The sequence below is a fragment of the Ambystoma mexicanum genome, chromosome 7q (assembly GCF_040938575.1).
Source record: "Ambystoma mexicanum isolate Mex_15411 chromosome 7q, UKY_AmexF1_1, whole genome shotgun sequence".
Classification (NCBI taxonomy): Eukaryota; Metazoa; Chordata; class Amphibia; order Caudata; family Ambystomatidae; genus Ambystoma; species Ambystoma mexicanum.
This window is the reverse complement of record NC_090941.1, coordinates 1,086,396,512-1,086,422,660: the sequence shown is the minus strand read 5'-3', so window position 1 is coordinate 1,086,422,660 and position 26,149 is coordinate 1,086,396,512. Positions and strand designations below refer to the sequence as shown.

Genomic DNA, 26,149 nt, shown 5'->3' with positions numbered 1-26,149 from the left:
AGGCGGTGAGCCATGGCGCTATTAGCGCCATGGCTCATGCCGGTAAAATACCGGCACCGCCTTGGCGGAAAGGGGATTTACCGCCCCATTCCAAGGTTGGAGGGGCGGTAAATCCCCTTCCACCATTGCCCTTCCCCATTCCCATTTCTGCCTCATAGGGCTCTATGGGAATGGGGAAGGCGCTAATTACGGCACCGCAATTTTGCGGTGCCGTAATTAGCTCTGAGGTCCCTTAGCGGGTTGGATTTTAACGACTGAAAAAAGCAGGAGTTAAATCCCCCAACCCGCAAAGGGACCTCGTAGTAAGGCGGTAAGGATTTACCGGTACCAGTATTTTACCGGTACCGGTAAATCCTTACCGCCATCCGTGTAATGAGGCCCTGTGTCCATCTTTCTCTTCCATACCCAAGACTCTCTTTGTCGGCTGCATACCTTCATTTTCCCAATTCATCTTCATTGTCGCTATTGCTCATACCAATCCCTCTTCCTATTTTTGCCTAGACCCTCTTTCACATCCTAATCCCTGCATCCCATCACATTGATCTCCCTGTAACCAGCCTCTCTGCCCCCTACACCTTCCTTCTTTCACACTCTATTTATGTCACTCATCACAGCCCCACGTTATTGTCCGTGACCTAGACCCACTTTCTCATTCCAATCCCTCTTATTGCTCATCCCAGTCCCTCTTCTGCACCAATGACCCCTTCCTCTTCTGCAGATGTCCCTCCATTCATCACTGTCCCTCTTCTTTTCCTTATTCCCCATTCCCCTGTCTTCTCTCTGACCCCCTCCGACTTCCCATACCTCTCCCAGAAACCAAGTACATTTTTCACTTAATAGTCCCGGTCCCTCTTCTTTGCCCAGTCACTTCTCCTCATCATATTCCATTTTACTTCATTGTCAGTCCATCTATGTGTTTTCCTCTTCATCCTTCTTCTGCCTATTCCTTATCACCTGCACACTCCCTTTTCTTCTTTCTGTTCCAAATCCCTCTTTCTCATCCCATTTCTCATCCTCTTCCTAATCCCACTCTTTTCAGTTACTCTTTTAATTCTAGTCCCCATTCCTCATTCTAGGTGTTATTCCCTCTTTCTTGTCCCAATCCCTCTTGCTAAATACCTGCGCCTCTTCCTCTTCCCCTTCCCCTTCCTCATCACAGTCCTTCTTACTACACCAAGTTCATCATGTCTGATGGACACTTCTGGTGCTGTGCTGGGACATGTTACATCACAAACATGTCATCTTGATGCAAACAATTACACATGCTCGGCTCCCTGCATTATTTTTTGGAGTAGGGCTGTCATATTTGTAACATATGGATAATTATGATTTACCTCATTCCTTTGGACATAGTTATGGCCCTTGGTAACTGAGGCATTAAGCTGTTTTTTTAAAAACAGTATTGATGATTACAAGTCAGATTGGAAAGAGGACCTTCACCACAGGCTGTGTAAACTTTGGGTTTTGTGCCTCGGTCGCAAATGGATTAATTAGTCAACCAGCAGAGTGTAACAGCTCCAGTAACCAATAGCCATGTGATGACCTGAGCAGTATCTTGCATGATCTGTGATCTGGACCTCTTCTTTATGGGGCCAACACAAATGCATGCCTATGAATGCAAAGTGCAATGAAAAACTACAAATGTCCAAACTAGTTCTTGTTTAAATTGTATCAGTTAATTAGAATTACTCTACAAAGTGAATACAGAATTGCATTGGTAAACATTTTAATAATTAACACTTTTTTATAAAGAAAGATGCACATTGTGTTTAGTACAAGCATAAAGACTTTGGGGCTCATAACAAGATTGCCAGTATACAGTAAAAGTGCTGCTAATTCCGGTTACCAGCACTTTTACCATTTTGCCCCATTACGAGTCAGCAGTAACTGCGTTGCTGGTATTACCAGCGCCGGTAATATCGGCAACAGTGTTACCGATGTCGTAACCATCAGCCCCGATATTACCGGTACAGCGTTATTACCAGCTGATTACGAGAAGTGAAACGCAGGTAATACCGTTTTTTTTGCCAGTAATACTGGCAAAATCAAGGCAGAGATACCTATACCTCTAAGCCGACCGTAAAAGCACACAGGTGATGGAAATGATGCCACTGGTGCACACAATTCATCCAGGTGCAACCAATGCAGACAGGAATAGTACAAAAGGGACAGCCATTACCCAAAAATGCTTCCCTACACAACCATGCTGCCACTCATCACAGTCTACATGGACATGGAGCTGCTCCAGGCCAACCTAGAGCTGTAGGGACTGAAGGACCACCAGAGGCAGCAGGAGGCATTGGAGAGGAGGAGGAAGATGTTGCTTGAAATGAAAAACCAATGTAGATGGGGCCATTTCTCGGACATGGCCCAATACAGCCATCCAAGGATAGAAATACACAATTGTGCAAGGTACAGATACCTTTATTTCACCAACAGCAGGGGGGCGAATTTGTTCTGTCAACCATTGTGTTTAAGATGAAAAGAAGAACGTCTCAAATCCTCTATTTCCAACATTTATTTATAGCAAAAACATCAACATACATCAGTCTTGTTCTACAATGAATCCTACAATCTAATTTGTCTAATTTCTATGAATAAAGTAAATTGCCCTCTTTTATTGGGTACACATGCTTCCTGAAATGCATCATTATTTCCTCTCCCACTGAACAGCATAAAACAAGTTATTCTCATTTTAATGCACACAAGACATGTTTTGCAACTCAGTGGCTGAATGGAAGCGGATTTGAGATGGCGTAGGTTCTAGCCAACATGCCATGGACACAAACTTGCTGTCTCAGTCCCATTGGCTCATTGTCTATTTTATCTATTTCGATCTTACTGGCAATTTCCTCAATAAATAGCTCTTGAGAAACATTGCTAAAAACTGCCCCTTCTACTATTTAATGCTGCCAAGTTCATGCACCTGGCTCTGCTTGAGCAGACACTCATTTTTCTACTTTCTCAGCCCTGCCTGGACCAATATTTCTTTGGCTTAAGCAATGCTAACTTTCCTAAGGCTTAAAGCCTGTATTTATTTATAATGCATGCTTATGGCATCCATTTTAAATTAGATGGATACCTTTTGCTATCACATTTCTATGTTAATGAAATATATCCATGTTATTCATGTTGTGTGCAAATGTGTGCATTTCTTTATATATGTGTTTCCTACATGAATGGGTGCAGTGTAATATTCTTCACTCTTTTAGCTTATTGTTCATGTAGCTTAATGAAGAATGTAATTTGCTTCATGTCTTTTGAACATGCCCATAACCCCCTGTCATGTATTATTGCCACTTTCAATTTACATTGTATTCATTCCCTAATGCACTTGCCTGGGATAAGAGAGGTATGGCCGCCTCAATGAATAATGTTTCTCACTTTTACAATGTTGGCGAGGGGGGCAGAGCATGGGCCCTGAGTGACATGTTCACCTGTCCTTCACCAGAGGGGGAGGGGTAGTTGCTTTTGGTCTACTCCTCTACACCAAGGTGTGCAGCCATACCCTATGAAAGGGACACACCATGTACCCTCAAAGACACACAAATCTTCACCCTGTGCCGCCTGTACAGGGAGACGATAACGACTTCCACACCCACCTCTAGGAGGACATAGGGAGCAGGATCGGCATCAAGACAGCCATACCACCGTTGGTTAAACTGGTGACGGTCCTGCACTTATTGGCCAAAGGCACATTCCAACACTCAGTGAGCTAACTGCATCGCATTCTGCAGTCTGCCTTCTCCAGAGTGCTCGGCCAGGTGCTGGATCCACTCCTGAACCATGTGGGCCAGCAGGTTGTCCTCCCCACCACCCAGGTACAGGTGAATGCAACTAAGGCATGGTTATCCACAATTGCAGGAATGCCCAAGTCGGTGGCAGCCCTGGATTGTAGACATGTGGAGCTGGTGGCCCCCTAGGCCTCAGAGGAGGTCTACAGGAACTGGAAGCAATTCCATTGACTGAATGTCCAGGTCACCTGTGATGCCAAACTCATCACCACTCACTGCTGTGCCCGGTTCCCAGGATCAACCCATGATGCAATTGGTGAATCCTGGAAAGGTATCCCTGCAGAGGATGGTCTCTGCTTTTCCCAGTCTAGGGAACACTGGCTCAAGAGATCTTCCACTTCTTCCTAGAAAGAATCTTATCTATTTCCGGTAAGACTTGATGGTATAGTGGTCAGAATGGGCTCACAAATGAAGTTATCTTTATCAAATGGAATGGTAGGGTCTTCTATGTTCCGGTGGAGGTATCATGTCATGGCCCAAAACTCCATAGAATAGGCTTTGCTCTGAGTAGGGGGATTCTGACTAATTTGTGGAGGTAACAAGGGACCCAGAGAGTGATCCTCTTCTTTCTTGCTCCCCCCAGAGAAATTTAGATGTGGGGCTGTGATGTAGTATCTTTGGATCTGTCATGGGTACCCTTTTTAAAGGGGTGATTGCCTCTGGTCCTAAGGAAAATAATAACAATTCTATATTTCTTCCTTTCTTAATGGGATTGAAGAGAGGTGTCTCATTGGAGGAGATGGAAGACTGTGGTAAAGTGGGACAAAAGAGTTTTCCCCTACTGGGTTTCATAGCCTGACGATACGGACTGGGTTGGGTTTCCCCGACAATGTCATTGCTTGTCAGCGTGATGCCACTCAGTATTTTTTTCATTACATTCTTTTCAGGATCCCCTGTTCCACTGGATTGTTTATCGGGGCTTTCATCACTTCCCCTCCTGAGGTCATAGGTGAAAAGGGACATCCCTGAGTTTGTATGCGCAAGGTTCCCTACTATCACACACTTTTTGATCTTTCTGGGAGTGTGGAACAAAATTCAAACAGATACATTTCAATTTATTTCCACATGACAATAGGGGTAACATCTCAAAATGTCTTTTCCTACGAGGTACTATAAATATGTGCCATTCAATAGGAATGTGGATTTGTAAGTCTACAGAGATGATCACTTTATCTCTTCCTGGCACCATATAATCCCTGGAACAAAACAGATGCTAAGTGTTTCTCTCTACTATTTTTCTCGTGGGAGAAAGGGCTTGTGGGGTTAGAAGATAGAAGGTGACCCCATCCCAATTTTGGAATACCTTAGGAGTTTTGGTTTTTCTGCTTCAGGGGGAAATGACCTGCTTGTGGAGAAGAGGATATTGTCTGTTTTCCTGGGGTCTAAGTTTGTCAGTGGACGCGGTTTTAAAGGATGTTGTTCTCTAATCTGGTGTGGTCCCCAGCCTTTATCAGTTGAGCCGCATCCCATCACTGACACCATATATGAGACCGCATGGTATCAAGAGAGAGACAGACTCAAAAGAAACAGTTCGAAAACAGTTATTGAAGAACTTTGTTGGGCTGATGTAATGCCTAACTGGCCCAAACTCTAAGGGGGTTGTTCCCTCAAGGGATGTTTCTAAGGGCCATCAAGGTCCGTAAGTCCAAAACCAAAATCTGTGTATGTCACAACCCATGCTTGACCTCACTCTTAGACAAAATGTAATCTGTGGTCTTCTTAAAGAAAAATGGCGACCCAAAAAGAAATCACTATTAGTTTCAGGTGGCATTAGCATCAGAGCAGTTCTGCCAGTTTAAAAAAAATATATAGTTCAACACAAAAAGGGTTGCCCTTGGTACCTTCTACATATGGCTTTTACAGCAAATAAAGTTCACAAAGTCTTTCAGTTGCCTGGGGTTCTCTTCCCCAAGGTTTACTCCTTCCAGTTCCAAAGAAAAAGACATTGTTCTTGTCAGGCCTGTCAGGGATCCCTTCCACAAGTCTAGGCCTCTCCTACACAAGTTAAAAATGTCTGTACGGGCCTCTAAGGGTTCCCTTCTCCAAGCTTAGGCCCTTCTCAAGCCCCTTTTTCTCAAACAAAAGTTCACACAGTTCCTTTCATGGGGCAGTGTCATAGACTTTTGAAAAAATGCTGGGCTTTTGCTACACTACTGAGTGACCACTCTGACTAGTAACCCCTCTTTTCGCATTTTGTATTTCTTTCTTTCTTTTTTTCTCTGTATTGTGCCTCTTGAACATTCCTCTTACTTTATCGTGCCCCTGGCATACTCTTTCCACTTCACCATGCAGCCTTGCACCTCCTTTCCTTAATTTCAGGTCACTCGCACCTTTGACTTTCAGTGTCACGGTTTCTATCTTTTGGGTCACTTGCTCCCTCTCTTCTGCTTTCGGGTCGCTTGCACACTTTCTTTTTATATGTTGGCACCTCTCACGCAACTTGTTTCCATTGCTTTCCTTTTCTGTGCCACTTTCAGGTTTTACATCTCTGCTCCCACTCCAGCCACATGCGCGCCACTGGGTTTCTCTCTCTCTCGCCTTCTACGGAACACAATCAGATAGCGTGGTGTTGGGGAGCAGCTTCTTGGGATCTGCAGGCCAGGGTCAAGGGAATAGGCACTGGCATGGATATGGTCAACAATTAGAAATTCGCCTCACACCGGCTCTCTGGAGACACAGCTCCCTCGCCATGATGCAACCTGCCAGCCAGTCAGCTTCCAGGCATCCCTTCTCTCGACTTCCCATGCTTCTTGTGCTGCAGCCTCCACATTCTAACCAGTAAACCCAGCTCACTCAGATTTCCTCTCAAGATCTGGCTTGGGACTGAGAAGGGACTCAGCCACGCAGCCTCCCTTCTGCTCTCCCAGCTGCTTCTCACTGCATTGTTGAATGCCCCACCTTTTATACACCTGAGGCCTGTTAAGGGGCTTCAGCTGTGAGTCCTTGGCCTGCCTTGCCTGGCCTTCATTGGGCCAATTAATAACACATGCCCAAGTGGTGTTTAATAGAGTGCAGGTGTGTAGGATTGCTGTCAAGTGCCTCACCTTGCCGGACTCTATTAATGGGACAGCCTAATGGTGGAGTGTAGTAGGCCTCTCCCTGCTCAGTGTTGTTCCTATGGGTATTCCTTATAACTCCCGGTCACCTCTTCCTCGTCCCAGTACATGTTGGAAATGGGGAGGGGAAAACGGGATGAGACTGAAAAATACCCCATAAAGGCTGAAGTAAATTGTGATGATGTATAGCAGGGAAGGGGGGGAATACTGCATCTATGTTCCAGTAGATGTTACATATGGTAAAAACTAGGGAAGATGTTTTATCGTAACCTAAAGAGGTTGTGGGAGGGGTAAGGGTAGATTGGCCATCAGTAGGAAAAGGGGATACCATATCTCACCCATGGATAGCTCACTCCCAATCCCCATGGACCATCCACCGAGGTGATCCTACCCCACTTGTCCACCCCCAGGTTGTGGATGCAACAGCGGCATCTGTCCCCTGGCCACCTGAGAAGAGGATCCAGGGGGAATAAGAGTGAGAACACCCTCAGGTTTCTCACATGCCCTTCCCTGATGTGGGTTGGACAGAAAGGCTTCACACAATGATGGAAAGAAAGAATTGTCTTTACAGCATCCGGGACTTTCTCCCATCCATGAAGTAACCGGGACCAACCCTGCTTAGCTCCATAGGGAGGCAGGGGCCAGCCCCCTCAGGCCATGTTGCTTTAAGTCAGCTTATAACTTGGGCTCATTTATTAGGGAATTTAGCTTGAGGGGGCTGGCCTTTCCACGCTTCGAAGCTAAGCAGGGTCAGTCCCGGGTCGGTCCTTGTGAATACATGGATTAAAGACTGACTGTAGCTGTAAAACATTTTTTTAATGTATATAAAATTACCAGGGTCTTTGAGAACACACAATGTGTTTAGACAATGCACAGTGAGATTAAATGATTTGTCAGGGATCATACACTTTGGTTAAGCAGCATGCTCCATACCCCTTGTTTCATGACCAGCTCTTGGTGACTATCGTGATTGATTGAAGACCCCAACTAACTGCATTTAAGCAGCACAGAAAAGGTAAAAAAATTACCCAGCTGCAAGAATAACACATGTCAAGCTACCTTTGCCCCATAGCGAAAATCAAATGCTGGCACCCATGAATATACCCACTGTAAGTGAACATATATCTTAAAGTGAAATTTACAAATGTAGTTCAATTGTCCTTCCCCTCATAAAAACATGCGTAAGACAGAATAGCATTGGATTTTTAAAAAAAAGTAAAACACCAGAAAAATTACCTGAGAGAGCAAATGTTCCAATAAATATGCTGACAAAGTGTATAAGGTGCTTGCCTTTTAAACCCAGCAATCTGTCATGAATTATTCCCAGGCAAAAAAAATAACAAACAAGTGTTTGTGGTCTTGTGGGTAAGTGTCTGCACTGGAAACATAACAATCTGAGTAAAATCCTGGTATCCAAATACGTGAGCAAGCTTGCCAACCTCAAAAAAAAACAAGGGATGGCGTCCTTGCTCTGGAAAATAGCTCCGCTGTCCACCCACATGTGTCCTTTACTTGTGCCCTGAAAATCAGCCACAATCAGGGACAAAAAATTGCACCAGTGCCCAGGATTGCAAACTCTCTTGCCACATCGTGGGCAAATACTCATGACTTAGTTTCCCTCTCATCAGTTCCCCTCTTCAAACCATAGTGTTACTCAAATATATAAATCTTTACAGAACTACGTTAGGCAAAAAAGTGTACAATTGTTGCAATTATTCCCCTCATCTTGACTGGGAGACAAATACCAGAATGCAATTCAGCAAAAGGCAAAATATGGTCGCTGAGTGCCAAACCTTCAAGGACTGACAGTCACACAGTTTAAACAAAAATAACACGTATGCTGTGTGTTGGACTATGGACTTTCGCCAATCCATGCAGTAACCTGGACCAACCCTGCTTAAGTGAGGAAGGGGCCTGCCTCCTCAGGCCATATTGCTCCAAGTGGTCTTGTAAATTGGGCTCATAGCAACAGGGCCTGTGGGGGCCGCTTTGAATCTAAACATCTGTGTTACTGCATGGATGGGAGGCCACAGCCAGTGATTTTTCACCCCCAACGTCACTGTAGCTATAACATAATTTATTTATATTTTTTACTTTTTTATCAATAGCTGCAGACCTTTTTATCAATAGCTAGGTCACATGGCCTAAGCCACACCCACCTGGTGCCTTCCAGGTTGCTGCTCATTTCCTCTCTTATCAAGCCCCGGCCACCTGGTGCCTTCCTGCTTGCCGTTCTTTTTCCCTACTTAAGGAGCCCTCCAGCCTCATTTCCTTTGCAGATAGGGAGCAGGTGCAAGTGGATCTAGGTCACATGGCCTAAGCCCCACCCACCTGGCGCCGTCCAAGTTACTGCTCATTTCCCCCACTTAGCAAGCCCCTCCCACCTGGTGCCTTCCTGGTTGCCACTCTTTTTCCCTACTTAAGGAGTGCTCCAGCCTCTTTTCCTTTGCAGATAGGGAGCAGGTGCAAGTGGCCCTAGGTCACCTGGCCTAAGTATCGCCTACCTGGTTGCTCCCAGCTTGCCACTCTTTTTCCCCTCTTAGCAAGCCCCGCCCACCTCGTTGCTTCCTGGTTGCTGTTTTTTTTCCCTACTTAAGCAGTGCTCCAGCCTCTTTTCCTTTGCAGATAGGGAGCAGGTGCAAGTGGATCTAGGTCACATGGCCTAAGCCCTGCCAACCTGGCACCTTCCAGGTTGCTGTTTTTTTTCCCCACTTAGCAAGACCCGCCCACCTGGTGCCTTCCTGGTTGCCGCTCTTGTTCCCGACTTAAGGAGCCCTCCAGCCTCTTTTCCTTTGCAGATGCGGAGCAGGTGCAAGTGGATCTAGGTCACCTGGCCTAACCCCCGGCCACCTGGCACCTCCCAGGTTGCAGCTCTTTTTCCCCACTTAGCAAGCCCCACCCACCTTGGTGCCTTCCTGGTTGCCACTCGTTTTCCCTACTTAAGGAGCCCTCCAGCCTCTTTTCCTTTGCAGATGGGGAGCAGGTGCAAGTGGATCTAGGTCACCTGGCCTAAGCCCCACCCACCTTCTTAGCCCTGCCCTTTCCTTCCTGCTCTTAACTCTTAGATCAAGGGCGTCTCTTGCCCGGGCGTCCAAAGCGAAGGGCTGATAAAGAAAAGGTCAATTCCTGTTTAAACCTGTTCGGCCCAGGAAATCTCAGGGCCCGACCCCCTACTCACACAGCAGGTAAGCATGCACCAACATGTGTTTACCCCCTCTGTCCCCTCTGGCCCCCCGTGATGTTCTCTTGTGCCCTCCACCCTTCTCGCACACAGGTGTTGCATGTTTTGCTTGATTCGTCTACCCTGCTCCCCCTCCCCCCTCCAGTCTACTTCTGCAGGAGTCTGTCCTGATACATTCTGTTTTCTTCATCACCGTCTTGTGGCTAATGCTGGATTTGACTTATATGGACTTCATTGATTCACGAAGCGTCACTCTTTCTCAACTCTCATGCTGGACTTCCACTGCATCTTGTACTCATGGTGGCCCTGAATCATGCTGTTCCCATCTTCATCTTGTATCCTGGCTTGCAAATTATGCGTTACTACCAATATCTGCAGTTGCATTCGCTCTCCCCTCTTGCTTCTCCACTCTTGTTGACTGCTTACTCTCTGTTCTCTCCTCCTCTCCCTTTATCCCTTTTCCTATTTCCTTCCCTCCGCACCTTTCTTTCTTGTATGCACTTACTCTATCAGAATTGTCCCTGGACCTAGTATGATAGCAACCTCGTATGCCTACTCCCCCCTCCCCTTACTTGTTTTTTTCCTCCCCAATCCCCTCCAGCACTATCTGAAATGGCGTCAGACCTAATACGATAGTCGCTTGTTTTGTTCCTCCCCTCCCTTTGAGCACCCCTCTCCCTCACCTTTTCTTTTTTTCCAGTTCTAGCAGAAATGTCGTCAGGCCTAGTACAGTAGTCGTCTGTCTGTTTCCATTTTCTTCCCACCCCCCCTCCCTTCCTTATCTATGTCTTAGCTCTTGCACTATCTGAAATATCGTCAGGCCAAGTACGATAGTTAATTTCACATCCTTACTGTTCATGGCCTCTAAGAATGTCATTGCATTTTCCCTTGCTCCCTCCAGTGCCTTGAAGTGCTTTGAAACACACTTCATATAGGCGATATGTAAATAAACTAACATATCATATCATATCATATCATACCCGTGGTTATCTGTAGTCATATTATAGCCGTGAATAACAGGAAAGATGACCAAAAAAAAAAATGTGCTCCTGCCTCTCCAGGCCCTCACTGAGTGTCCCCCTCCTCTGTGCCTGCTCCCCACACACCAATGATGGCGTCCTTATCTCCCCTTCCCTCTCCCATTCCCCCATTGCGCATGTTGCCTCCATGGTGCAGTTTTCTTACAAATGTCAGCAATTCACAGGTATTCTGTCCCTAGCCGAGGCTACAGAAAAGCTCTGTGTTGCAAACTCTGTCTGTAGACCCCTTCCAACTACCATATTACACTTGGTGTCTTCTTTCCCCAATCCCACCCTCTTTCCTGTGTTTCATTTTACTATATCCTCTGCTATATCCTTGGTTATCTCTCATATTCAGCAAAAACAAAGATGGCGGCTGTATCATTTCTAAAAACCCCTGGTTTTGGCAATTTCCCTGATCTATCTATTTTGGAGAAGGGGGCACCCACTTCTCTGTCAAACATTTAAAAGACTATTGCACAGAATAGCCCCAAACCACAAAAAGGACTCCAGTAAATGCTTCATGCCCGAGTTGTTTCAGACCTGGTCCAAATCCGTCCAGTGGCTTGGGCTATGCATGCAGTCTGTGAAAAACTGACCATGTTTGTGTATGGGAAAATGAATGTGAAGTAGGATTCAACTTTTTTTTTTCTCTTTGTTTTGCTCTCTCAATAACCTTTCTATTTATTAACACATCTTTACCAAATGTTGCAGTCTGGGGGGGGGGGCAGCACTTCTTTAATTGATTACAATAATACGGTCAAATCCATCCTACAGCTCAAAAGTCATTAGCAAGCATAGAGTTTATAATGACTAGACCATTAAGATTTACTTGTGATGTGAAGTGATATCTTATGTTTGATTAATGTATGGTCTATCATATGGAATAATTTAGTTATTGTGAATTATAAAGATATGGTATTTTTATTATCATTGATATTATTATTGTTATTATTATTATTATGCTATTAACTGAGTGTGTACCTAGCTTATGGACACAGCAAAGTGCTTAACAAAGTGCTTTACAGAACACAGTGAGGGAAGCATAGAAGGAGGTTCTACAGTCTTGGATATACACAGAGAAGGCCTGACTTCTGGTTATTTCCTTCTTGCACTGGCAGACTTCAAGTCTGCACATGTCCTTAATTCTAGTTCATCACACTACTCAGGAGATTCTGGGTTTCTTCTGTGAGGTAACTTGAGGGCTTCAGGGTGACAGCCATATAGATGATGCAACAAGTATAGAAGATGATCTGAAGAGGATACAGGCTTGCAGCAGGAGCCAGTGCAGTTCGATGATCATCTGGGTGATTTCGTCTCATTTCGATGAGTTGTGCTGGTACATGCAGGGCACATCTCAGGGGTGCCAGAGTAGTCGCCAGAAGGCCTTCCAAAAGGGCATTTCCACAATCCATGTCATACATTTTTGTCTGTGTGCTTTTTTGGAATTATTCTTCAATAATCATCAATCCTCTCTGAGTCGCCCACATCCCTGAATCACTTCTGCTGACTCCCAGCAAATTTACATCAGTGAGACTCTCCCACAAGCTGACCTTAGAGATTCTTGGCTCCATTAGCTTCTCCTCACAAGTGTAACCCAATGGCAGGTGTCTAGTCCACTTATGTCGAGAGATAGGAGTGACTGGTGTGTGACCAGCATCCCCAAATCTTTGCTGCTCCCCCCTAGCAAATCAGACAAGCATGGCTCCTCCACAATCTTCCTTTCGGGATTGCCAGCTATACCCCCTAGGTGTCACCTGATGGCACATGGTTCTTCCACTCACTTGAAGAAACAGACTCTGGCTGCTCTGTTGCCCAACTCTCAGATTTTCTGCTGCTCGCTCTCACCAAAATCAGGTGAATTTAACTTTTCAACAACTGTCTGCAAGGTTGCAGGCTGTTCCACGTCTGAAAAAGTGCCACCCAATGGCACATGTCTCGCTTGCTCCCGGAATCAGGGATGGCCATGTCCCACCAATTCACTTTATGAGACGGACATTCATCCCAGAAATATAAGGCAAGATTCACTCTGCCACAACCTGCCCTCAAGGATTCCTTGCTGCCCTTGCTCCTCCTTGCAGGTGTATTTAAAATAAGAGGTCACATGCGTGAGTCTTTTGCAGTCACCCAACCTCACCTCTTTTCAGGGATTCCCCCTCCTTTAACCCACTCCATATGACACATGTGTTGTTTGCCCATTTTAAATCGCTGACTGTGTCACACAGTGTCAAGTAAACCTAACCATCCATAAATCGAACTCTTTGACTGGGCCCCAGTCATGCACTACCACTCCCCCTGCTTCTTACTACTCTATGAAAGTTGGCTTACACTGTAAAAAGTTAAAATCTTGTTTCCCCCTTTAAGCCATGTGGTTGAACCTCTGATGACATTTTACAAAGGTTAGTTCAATCACTTGAAATTCAGGTGATTCAAGGTTTCTATGAGAAATGTAATCTAGGTCTACACATTGCCAACATTGAAATAAATCACTTTATAAATGGTGTTTTCCTTCATCTGTAATAAAGTGTTTGTTTTCACTTTCAAGGTCCTGGGGTCAGCATTACAAAATATTGCACCTGAGTATTGCCCGTGTGCACCGGAACTGATTTTCTTTTGGAAAAAGGGGTACAAATCCCTGTGCTGCATCTCTCACAGTCTGGCTGTGCCTCCCAGCCAAGTGCACCCCACAGAGTTCTTAGAGCAGCCCCAGAAAGCTAATTTCCTTAATACACCTTCTTCTGGTTTTGCAATGGCTTTTGTCATTCCTTGCTCATTTTGTCATACTGTAGATGTTCATTCCATCATGACTAATGTTTCAAACCTTTATTTAGATCCAATGAAAAGTCACATTAGCTTGAAATGGAAAGGACATGTGTTTGGCTTTGCCCACTGCCCACTTATGCCATCCTTACCTGTTTCCTTCCAGTTCACAGACAATCTTTGCAGCCAGTCTCCAGTCAAACGCTCCAGGTTCCTCATTAATCCATGTTCTAGCCGCCTGTAGCCTGGACTCAAGGAATTCTGCCAAAATGATTTCTTTGAAGAATCCACATGCCGGGAAAAGGAAACTTAGAGCGTGGCATCCTCCATAATGAATTAAGGTGTCTCCCTTCACTTCACCTGGTTTAAAGGGAACAAAAGAGAATGTGCTTATCATATTGGTTGTGTATGTATTCTTTATTCACGACTAGACCAATAAATAAATGTGGTTCACATACAAGGCCAGCATTATTAAAAAAATGAAAAAATGTGTATCTAGCCCACACAATTAGGACATAATTTACATTACTGGTGGATTTTATGTATTGAAGATGTGTGAACAAATTCGAAAAACACATTGGCCCTCATTATGAGTTAGCAGGTCCGGATTTAACAGTGCCGCTAAAACCTTACCAGCACCAGTTTCCGGACTGGCTAACTCTGAGTTATGTGGCCGTGTGGCGTTACACCCGTCAGGCCTGACCTGGAGGGCATAAAGCCACCGGCCGCACACAGATGTGCAAACAACGGCACCATTACCGCATGGTGCCGTTTTTTCCACTGCCCCCATTCCCGTGGAGTCCTATTTTATTTTTAAATGTTTTTATTGGTATTTATATCGACAAAGAACAGTTAAACATGGATGCATAGCAACATCCGTTTTGTCACGAGGTCGCCCGATGAACATTACAGAACAGTAACAGAAAAACAAAAAACAAAAAAAAAAAACAATAACTTGACCGTCCCGCCTCCCCCCACCGCGTGAGTACCTGCCGGCCCCGCTTCGGGCCTCACTCCAGACACCATCCGGTTGTCTCTTAAAGTCACAGGGTCAGGGTTGTTGTGGATGTAACTGTTAAGTCTGCTTCAGGTCGACAGTTCGTGGCAGAGGATGCACTCAAGGGGGCTTAAAGTCCGTCAGGAAGACCATGTCCTTCAGGAGGGTCTTCCAGGACTCCAGTGTTGCACTCACATCTTCGCCTCCTCGGTTGTTCCCCTCCTCCCAGGCTTTGGTTTCAGCGCTGGTCCATCTCTCCATTTCCCTGCTCCACGGTTCGTATCTGGGGCCTCCTGGGGATTTCCAGGCCATTGCTATCGTTCTCTTCGTTAGAATGCACGCCATGTCCATTAGTTTCACTAAATGCTTGATTTTACTCAGTCTAGGGTATGTGCCCAGGAGGCACTCCTTGGGCGTCCACTCGTACCTTTCCAATCCGGCTCCCCTACAAGTCCTTTCAACAGCGGACCAGAGTTTCTTGGTTTTGGGGCAGGTCCAGAACAAGTGGATTAGGTCTGCGTACTCGCTGGTGCACCATGGGCACACTGGTGGGGTTTTCCTGCTGAATGTGGATACCCTTTGGGGGGTCATGTAGGTCCTGTATAGGACATTCAGCTGGATGAGCCTGAACCTGGCGTTGCGGGACACTTCCTTCGGGTACATCAGGGCCCTGTCCCACTCGCTCTCCGTGATGTCAGTCTCCAGGTCCGCCTCCCACCTTTCCTTCAGGAATGCACTCCTCGGGTTGCGCCTGTCGTTCAGTTGGGCATACAGTCTCGCCGTGGGTTTCCAGCCGTCGCTTAAGTTGTGCATCTCTTGCACGAGGGGGTGGGTTTCCGGTTCCTCTGGCCATGTGCGCCATGTCTTCTTAGCGACCTGTTTCACCCTTTGGTACCATAGGAATTGCCCAGCAGCAAGCCCTTCTTTCATCTGTAGTGATTCAAATTCTCTGAAGCTTCCATCTTCATACATGTCCCCCCAGGTGTATAGGCCAAAGTTCTCCCATTTCCTCATTGCTGGTAAATCGGTGGGTGTCTTACAGACGTCAGCGAGCATGGGGATTTCAGGCATGTATGGTTGGCCCAGGCCGAGCGACGTGCGTGCCTTGTTCCAGACTTGTCTCCCCAGCCTCACCAGCATGGGCGGGTCGGGAGGCCCAACCCGTGAGCTCCATACTATTTCTTTAGGGTGCATTGGGGCTATCAGTTGGCGAAGAAGGCCTGTCTCAGCTGTTGGTTCGTCGGACAACCACTAACAACGTGTGTCAGTTGCGCTGCGAGGTAGTACTTTTGGAATTCAGGCAACTGGATTCCACCCTCTTTGTACGGGAGAGTGAGGGTGTGCAGCGAAAGCCTATGTCTGGCCGGGCCCCACAGGAAGTCTCTGAGGAGAGATTCCAGTTTTCTGAAGAAGGGGGGGTATATAGTGCGTTATGTTGGTGAAGTAGTACAGGAATCTCGGTAGTATTATCATCTTAGTGATGGCCGCTCTGCCCATCACAGAGAGTGGGAGTCGGGACCAGAATTTGGTGGATTTGCGTACCCCTTGCATTGCTGCTTCCGTGTTGCTTTCGTGTGTGGAAGCAGGCGTGTGCATGATGGTGAGTCCGAGGTAGCGGAACGCTGCCGTCTGCCACTGAATCCCAATGTCTGGTAGCTCTTCTGTTTCCTTCCCTTGAAGCCCGGCCAGGGGGAAGGAGCATGATTTCTGCCTGCTGAACTTTATCCCGGAGTATTTCGCGAAGTTGTCGAGGATGTCTAGCGCTGTGGGTGCATTCATTCGGGGGTTGCGCAGGTAGAGGAGGACATCGTCTGCATACAGCGAGACGATGTTGTCCGTCTCGCCCGTTTTGATCCCTGCGTCGAAGAGCTGCTTCCTGAAGTAGATCGCTACTGGTTCCAGGCCGAGGACGTACAGCATTGGTGACAGTGGGCATCCCTGCCTTGTTCCCCTTTGGATGTCCCAGGATCCAGACACCACACCCCCTGTCTTTACCCTCGCCACTGGGGTGTTGTAGAGCACCTTGATCCATCGTATAAAGCGCTCGCCTAGTCCGAACTCCCTCAGGGTCTCAATCAACCATTCCCAGAATATTGAGTCGAACGCCTTTGTGGCGTCCAGTGAGAGCACAGCCAGATCTTCATTGCTCCCTGCGGATTGTGCTATGACGTGCTGGAGTCTTCTCAGCCAGGATGGTTGTAAGGATTTTGCTATCGTAGTTCAGCATTGCTAGGGGGCGGTACGAGTCGCACTCCTCGATGGGTTTGCCAGGTTTAAGCATTGGTATTATGAGTGTCTCTCTCATGCTGCCAGGTAATATGCCGGTCTCATATGCCTCTACATATACTCCGTGAAACACCGTGGCTAAGATCTCCTCGTAGGCTTTATAAAATTCTGGTGTGAGACCGTCGGTTCCGGGAGTCTTGCATGTAGAGAGGGACCTGATTGCCTCCGAGATGTCCTCCTTCGTGATGGCTTCTCCCAGCATCTCTCGCTGCTCCGAGCTCAGTTTGGGGAGACCCACTTCGTCCAGGGTGTCTCGGATGTCCTCTATTGGGACCAGCTCATCGTGAGCATAGAGCTTGGCATAGAAGTTTGAGAAGACATCGTTGATTGCCTGTTGTGTCCTCTGGGTCACTCCGTGTTCGTCCTTGATTTCTTTGGGGGCTTGTCTTGGTTGCTCTTTCCTGCACAGCCAGGCCAGTATCCTGCCCGGTTTGTCTGCCTCCTTGTGTGCCTTAGCGGTGCGTGTGGAGAAGTCGAATTTGGACAGCCTGTCCCAGGCGAGTCAGCATTCGTCCCTGATTTTTGCTAGCTTGGGTTCCCTCTCACTGGGTGGGGTCGGGCTATTCTCCAGTCGCCTGATCTCCTCTTCCTTGGCCTCAAGTTCCCTTTTCAGTTGCTTCCTGATTCCGCCTGCTTCTGCTATCACCTCGCCTCTGGTTACTACCTTCATTGCCTCCCAGAGCGTGCTCCATTTCTCGACTGAACCCGTGTTGATTCTTACGTATTCTTCCAGTTTTTCTCCTAGGGTGCCCTTGAAAGAAGGATCCATCAGGGTCTCCATGGGCATACGCCACATCGGGATGGGGGGCCTGGGGCCCTTCAGGCGTAGTTGCATGAGCAGAGGAGAGTGGTCCGAGATCGACCTGCCCAGGTAATCCGCGGAGTGCACCTGTGGGATAAGTTCGCCGTTGATGAAGAAGTAATCTATCCTGGTGTGGAGGCCATGCGGGGATGAGAAGAATGAATAGGACCTATCGGCTGGATGAAGGTCTCTCCAAATGTCGACCAGGTCCAGGTTTTCTACTGCGTTGCGAAGTGCCCTTGAGACAGAGTTGTTGGTGGTTTGTGGCGTCCTGGACCTGTCCATCTCTACATTCATGACACAGTTGAAGTCGCCTCCCCACAGGAAGGTGTCATCTCTGTGGTGCACTATTCTAGTGCATAGTTGTTTCAGGTGGGAGGGGACCCCGTGCTGAGGGAAGTATGAGTTTACAATACATATCCGTGTGTTCTCTATCGCGCCCCTCACCACTACATATCTTCCGTCCTTATCTACTTCTGTTCCCATTTGGTGGAATGGTGTGTCTGGGCTTATCCATGTGTATACACCCCGTGCATATTTGGAGTAGGATGCGCCACTGCCCTGCCCCCCCCAGTAGTCTGCTAGTTTGTGTGTGGCTTCCACCAGGAGGTGTGTCTCCTGGAGCAGTGCAATCGATACCTTCTTGCGCCTCAGGTAGGAGTGGACGCGGTTCTTCCTTACATAGGATCCCATCCCCCTGATGTTCCATGTGATTATGTTAAGTTGTGGTGCCATTGCTTGAATACAGTTTCTGTCTTGGGCGGCCCCTTGCCTCTCCAACACTTGATCTCGTGTTGCTGGGTGCCGTTACTTGCTCTAGTTCTGCGGGTCGGCCACATGCTTCTCTCGGTGTCAGGTACTCATTCGTTACTTGGGTTGTTTCGGGTAGCGGAGCGGTCTCAACAGTAACACATACAGAATAACTATAACTGGTGCGCCCAGCTCCTGCCGGTGAAGTGCAGTGCTCAGGTGCTCTCGCGCTATCTGGCCCCATCAGGGTTTCCGGCGCGAGCAGGGTCGTGCTGGCAGCGGGCCTGCACTGATCTTTCGGGGGTCGTCGTTGCGTGCTCATGTGTGGGAGGCCCGGCCAGCCCCGTAATCATGTTGCATTCTCATGTCATGCTGGTGTCCAGCATGCTCGTTGTATTGTGCTAGGTTGAGGTTCAATGTGCGGATCGGGAGAAAAAGGCTCTGGCTCCAGGCTATCGTGCTTTGCGAGCTGCGACGCTGTTCTCAGGGATGGGCTCCTCAGGGACCACGGCCAGATTGTTATGTTCCATCCACATGGTGGCCGCGTCCGGGGTTTCAAGAAATATCGCTCTCCCTTTATAGATCACCTTTAGTCTGGATGGGTACAGCAGCATGTACTTCAGGTTTAGTTGCCTCAGTCTGGCCTTGATTGGGACAAAGGAGTTCCTTGCCCTCTGTACCGATTGTGTATAGTCCGGGTATATGGTGATTTTGGAGTTGTTTCTATCAATCGCTCCACCCTCCCTGGAGAATCTCAGGATCACTTCCCTGTCTCGGAAGTTGAGAACCTTCGCTATGATGGGTCGGGGATACGAGCCTGGGGGAGGCTTCTTCTGGAGTGATCTATGGGCTCTCTCTATGGCAAAACCCTGTGACAGCTTCTCAGCCCCGATCTCCTGCTGGATTAGGGATTCTACATATGCGGTTGGGTCGGAAGTCTCTGTCCCCTCAGGGACGCCAATGATCCTGATGTTATTTCGCCTGGCTCGTCCCTCCGCCTCCTCCGACCTTGCCTCTAGGATGCCCACCTTCCTCCTGAGATCTGCCACCTCGGCTTTAAGATCTTTCGTGTCCTCCATGGTGTCTTTCTGGGCGGATTCTATGTTGGTGACACGCTCTGTCAGGTTGCGAACATCTTGACGGATGAGCTGGATATCGGTTTTTACCTCCCCTATCTTAGTGTCTATAAATTCCTTTAGGGCCACTATTGCTTCAAGTACTTGGCTGTTTGCGGGGCTCTCCCCCTGAGTGTCCTGCGGCGCCGCCCCCTTTGGGGTAGATTGGACGGTTGGGTGAGCCTTGGTCGTGAGGAAGGGGTCCATTGTAGCCGATTTGGGCTTGCTCCTCAGGGTGGACATTGTGGTGTTATTTGCTCGGCTGTTACGTCTCTTCGAACTGGGTTGCTGCGTGGGCCCCACCAGTCTGTATCGCCGGTGGCCCCACCTGCGGTGTTCCGAGATGTCATGGTAAAGAGTGTCTGCAGTGTGCTCCACTGGGTCTGGGGGGTACGTGCTGCCTCAGGGTCCCAGGTGTTATGAGCTTAGTGGCGCCGGGGACAGAGCCGTGTCCTGCCCGGGTGTGTGGGGGCGTGATGCGGCCCCCAGGAAGGCCTCGCCCTAGGGCCTGTTCGCCGCAGGGATGGCGGGCTGGGGGCGGCGTCGCAGTATGTCCGGGTGGGCAGGCCGCTCAGAGTCACCCCAGTTGGTTGTGGAGGCTGGTGGTGGGGGGCGCACAGTCAACCGCGGGCCCCCCGGGCGGGGGAGGCAGCAACCCAGGTGGGCCCGGGGCTCTGGCCGGTGGCCGCAGTTCTTGAGGCGCGCTCCACGCGGTCCAGTGACGCGTCTCACCGCCTCCGGAGGCCAGCGTGTGTCGCGGGCCCCAGGTCTCGGCCGCTTCTCCGATTGACTTCCTCCGGAGGCTCCGCGGGGGGAGTCCCGCCCGCTGTTGCGCGGCCTGGATGGGCCGGGTTGCAGGGCGCTGGCGGCGCTAGGGGTTCCTCCGCCGAGGCCGCCCGGGTGTGGGCAGCTGGTTCGCACGGTCCCCAGCGCTCAGCGCCGCCGAGGGCTCCAGGAGGTCTGCGCTGGGTCTCGCCGGATTTCGCCTCCACCGGTCCACCGAACTCCTCCAGGCGGCAGGGGAGGCAGTAGCTGCTGTTGGCGCTCCGCCTTCGCCGCTCGGGTCCGCAGCGTCAGCGCGCCTCGGCCGCCATCTTGCGCGTCTCGCTCAGGGTCGGGGGGGACGCCGGGCCAGAGCTCCTGCTCGGTCCCCGCTGTCCGATTTTCGTCGGGGTAAGCTGCCAAAGAGGGGGGGTCGTCCCGGCTTCGAGTGGGTCAGCTTGAATTTCAATGTTGCTAGTGAATAGGCTCGCCAGTCAGGATCGGATTACGGGCTCGGCCGGAGCTCGGAACTTCAGCCTCCTCACTCCATGAGCACCAGACCACGCACCCTTCCCGTGGAGTCCTATAGCACTCGACGGGAATGGCGAGTAATGGAATGCCGGCTGTTAGGGAGGATGCTCATCTATGGCTAATTTCCCTCACCAAGTGAGTCCCCCAGCAGCTTTGCTGGACTTCTGGAGTTTATTTTTTTCCACTTAGTAAGAGTGAGAGCTTTTCCCCCACTCTTACCTGTATTTTGCTATGTGTTTCTATATGTATTTGTGATTGTGGACTCTGAAGTACACCACTTCAGTAGCCCCCTTCTTTTTGTGTGTCACACAGCACCTTCAGTGCCGTGGCACAGGTTTTTCTTTGAGACTTCCCTCGACTCCATTTCTGAGGCGACTACTGTCTCCAGAAAAGGGTAAAGTTCCCATTAACTTTACTTAGTCAATCTACCACAGATCCAGTTCACCCCATCTTCCATGGAGTACTGGAAAGGGTTAATTCGTATCCCTTTTTATCTGTACCTCCTAGGGAATAGTTTCGCTCTTTTAACATTTAGACTTGGCTGGTGGCAGTGGTATCTACCCTACCTTTTCTACCGCGATTATATTAGATAAACGTGGTACTGTTCTTGGCTATTATATTAGCCTCGAACATAAACCCGCTTGACCAAATAGTCTTTCTTTTGGCTCCGGTTGGGTTTATTCGCCTTTCTTTTTGTTAAAGTCCTTCTTGTGTTTTACTTTGCGCGGCAAACTAGGTGCGCCTTCTTTGTTCACTGTCTTTTGGCGGGCTTCTGCTTAGAAACCCTCCTCAAGGCGCCTGGGTGTCTAGGTGGGCTGATTGTGAGGGAGGGGTGTAGTCACCCCCGGCACAGGGTATCCTAGGAAACCCAAGTCACACTTTGTCATGATTGGCCAGGGTAGTTGTCCGGGCTGGACAACCCCCCTGCTGGGTGATTGACAGCCAGGCTGTGTGAATGGGGTTTTTTCGCATAAAAGGCAGGTCTCTTGGGCTAGAAGTCAGAGAGTCGCCACTGGAACTACAAGGAACCGAAGAGAAGTGGATAGAACGACGGCTGCTGCAACTACCCCGACATGGTGAATCCCTGCTGCAGTCCTGAGCTATCTGCCCTTCAACGACTTCCAGTCCAGAGTCTTCTTCCCTTGAACTTAGTGGGGATAACCAGCTCTTCTTCTACAGCCAGAGGATCCTCTTCCTTGGTTGAAATCGCTGAACGCTGCTGTAGTGGTCCGGATAGCCACCTGAAGAGCCTCTCCCGATTTTAAGGGGCGCACCTTCTTTTTCCGTGTCACTGCTGCCAGCCTCATCCCTGTTGGTGAAGACCCCCTTCAGATGTCCTCCTTCTCGACGAAGCTTCAGGAATCGTGGATCTGCGGGAAACCAACAGGAACAACTGCCAGGGCACCAGCTACAGCATTGGAACAAGGTACTGTGTTCTGCTGAGGAAACTGGGTGAATCCCTTTTTCTTCATTTCGAAAGCTTGAATTGGTTAGTTGTAGTATATTTAACGTGTGGTTTTTGTTTGAGTTTAATAGAAGTGTTGTTTTTATAACGAATGGTTTAAAAATAAATGTACTTATATTTTTCTACCTGAAACCTTGAGTCAGTGTTTGCTTGAGTCACAGTAATTGTGGTCCCTTTGTGTAATCTCTGCTACTGCTCATATACTCTTGAGATAAGCCTGGCTGCTCCGCCACTGCTACCACTCTGACATAGTAGTACAGGCTTGTACCAAAGGTAAAACTTGTATTGCCACCTGTAGTCTTAATTGTGTGTACTGGTCCCTTAGGGCACTGCACAGGATTCTGCCTAACACCAGCTCCGGAATTGCTGGACCACCGGGGCTTGAATGCCCCAGTAAGTCCGGCTAGTCCGGAGACGGTAAATCCCTATGGCTCCTGTATTTATATAAATGTAATGGTATGCTCACTTCTGTCTAAGGCTCTACAGAACATTTGAAAAGGAGGAACTCATATTTATGTGATTAGGTAAAACAAAATGTGTGCACACACATCCACCAATATTTTGTGTATCATAAGTTCACCTATAGCATAACCTAACATGTTTTAAGGTAACTGTGATGTGATCACTACATGCAATCCTTTGTGTGCCTCAAAATGTGGCTTTAATTGGGAGACAGTAAATTCTGTGACCTCCATTAAATTAAATAAATAATCATATTCACTGATTACTCCCTGGCCTCAAGGAGGGAGTGGGAGGTAATAAAAAGGTTACCATGTGATGAGAAACAGCCATTTAAAAGCCTGCCATTCATCTACACATGTGGGAGTTAACACAATATATCCAAATCAGGTTTCTTGCATATTACATTTGATATGATTATTCTTTAGGGTATACAGCTTGAAGCCTCTAAACTATGTCCAGAGTCCCTCTTCTTGTAGGAAGGGTAGGGTCTTATGAAACAGCAAACCTTCTTGCCAGCAGTTGGACGAGGACCCTCATGACGGAGAAGGATGTCATTGCAGATGGATACAGGGATTGAAGTCATAGGAAAGCAAAACAAAATAGGTGATGGCTGGAAGGTTTATAATTAAGCTGACCTCTGGCATTGCTTTTGTGAAAGCAAGAAGAAGATATTGAGGCTGAGTTCCCCGAAAGGAAATACACCAAACGCGGGTTCAAAAGATACACAGATCTTTATTCTACAACTGAACAGTTTCAAAGGACAAAGCAACAGATAGCTATCAGGCCCTCAGTACAACACAGCGAATACCAGCCCTGTTCGGTATGTGCAGTGAGTGGGCTGTACATCAGAATAGTCGCACTTTTTATACAATCCAAAACATGATGTCCTAACCCACTTGTAAGTTAATGAATCTTGGATCTAGGGTTTTTGCCGAGTTAACTTTTAATTTATGCATCTATACATTTACAGATTATCCTTAATACATTCTCCAACAAGTTACAATAGCAACAGTGTGTTTTTGGATTTCATATTGAGCCTTCGTACACATTTATACAATATAGTTAAACAAGTGTTCACATTAGATGCTCGAACAGTATTGTGCACAATATATGTTCATGGATTAGTATCGTTGGCACAGGTAATCCTCTATACACAGGTCAACGAAGGACAAGGTCTCAGTACATGACCCTAACAATTGGCCTGCGGGCAGTTTAAACATTAACTTGTACACAGAAGTCAAGACAGCCATGTTACATTCAAAACGACACTGTCCACCATCTTAGAACACAGGGTGACTTTAGAGTGAGAATCTAAAATGGCAGATGAACCTAAAATGGCAGCTAACACAGATCTGAGGTCAGGACCTTGTAACACGGATTTCCTCGCAGAGCGGCTTGGCCTAGGCCAATATATATACAAACGATCTAGAGGGTATAATATGATTTCCCATTCGACACTGTGGGCAACCCTCCAGACCATCACTCTGCTCCTGCCAACCCATTACAAAAGGGGAAAGACCAGATTCAAATCAGGCTTGGTCCCATCCCAAAAGTCATAGTAAAAGTAGAGGCATCAGCCAAGGCAATCAAGCCTGCTATGCTCTCCATTGGCCTTTTGAACTGGATCCACAATAGTGTTCTGCAATGTAGCAATGTCAGGCACGATGTCATGCTGAGAAGCTTTATGCATTGTACTCAGCTTCCTCCATGTTGCGATGAGGTACTGCCTGATATACTAGTGAGGCCAGAAATTGATTGCTGTTGATCATCCATAGGGTCCTTTAGCTGAACTCTATGTAGACCCATGTCAAAAATAAGGAGACCTTTGCTAAGGTGTAGTACTAATGGTACTGTGATATTTTTTGTTTGTGGGGCTCAACCCCACTCACCCCTGCTTCCCCCACTCCCTTTCATTGGCTACTCACTGAGGTTGCTGATGATGTGCCTAGGATTTCCAATCTTTGTTACATTGGGACGTCCACAACAGTGTCAGCTGGGCTCTGAAGCCCGGACACTTGTAGGGCTGCAGGTGTGACCTAGAATATCCTGCCTGTCCTAATATGCCTCAGCAAGCTGTGATTAAACAGTAATATTGACCCCCAAAGCCTCAACCTCAGAAAACCTTGTAGAAAACCTTACTTACTGTTTTCTACAAGTCGTGATGTCCTCCATTATCAACGGAATGTAAATTGCATCTGTATATTGTATTAGTTGAACGATACGGATGTCACTACAAACAGAAACATCTTACAAAGGATATATTTGCAGATCACAAAAGAAATCCCTGGGTGGGTAGCTTTACTGTGTGCAGACATTATGTGCTGGGAGTCCACCAGTTGCTTTAATGATGGTAAAATGAGACATAGGATGGGTGACAGTGACTAAAAAACCAACAAAAATAAGATATTCACAATGGTGCTTGTGCAATAATCGGCTTGCCTGTGTGTTTTCAGCTGACATTTCAATACTCTATCTTTTTTACGGATTTTCTAACTATAAAATACCAGGGCAGAAACCTGTCACCATCCGTCTATCCGCCATTGGTGTAACATTCTACTTCAGGGTGCTCAAAACAAAAGGTGAATGGGAGGGGGGAAACTAAGAGGAAAATATGGGGGTAGGGGAGTGACAACGAGTGTTAGGCAGAATCATATGCAGTACCCTTTGGGAACACCACACACAATTAACACTACAAGTGACAGTACAAATTCACCTTTGGTACAAGCCTGTACTACACAGAAAGTGGTAGTGATGGCTGAGCAGCCAGACTTATCTCAAGAGTAAAGTGAGCAGTATCAGAAGTTACACAAAGGACAGCAATTACTATGATTCAAACAAACACTGACTCAAGTTTTATGAGTAAAAGAATATACATTTATTTACACAATCATTTGTAAAACAGTTCACTAAGTAAAGCAGCAGAAAATCACAATCTTAATATACTGCACAACACCCAATCAATTTTGGACAAGTTAAGCTCAAAATTAAGTGTGAGCAAAATGGTACTCCAGCAATTTAAAAAGGGAGGGAAAGACAAGTTTATACAAAATTAAGCAGCAGTAGGCAGGGTAATCTAGAAAAGGCTTACTACAATGAGGATTCAAGTCAATAGGCATGGGCCAGTGTTAATGGTTCAGAGTCTTTGCAGAGGATCACACAGTTCAGAGTA

The 26,149-nt window shown here is 47.5% G+C and overlaps 1 protein-coding gene across 1 annotated transcript in view; it reads right to left on the bottom strand.

Annotated features, from left to right (window-relative positions):
* LOC138528005 (nicotinamide N-methyltransferase-like) overlaps positions 1-26,149 on the bottom strand; it is a 134,609-nt gene that overhangs the window by 7,066 nt on the left and 101,394 nt on the right. Inside the window, exon 2 of the mRNA XM_069639427.1 lies at positions 13,963-14,170. Coding sequence (XP_069495528.1) covers positions 13,963-14,170 — 208 coding nt within the window. The remainder of the gene's footprint in view (positions 1-13,962; positions 14,171-26,149) is intronic.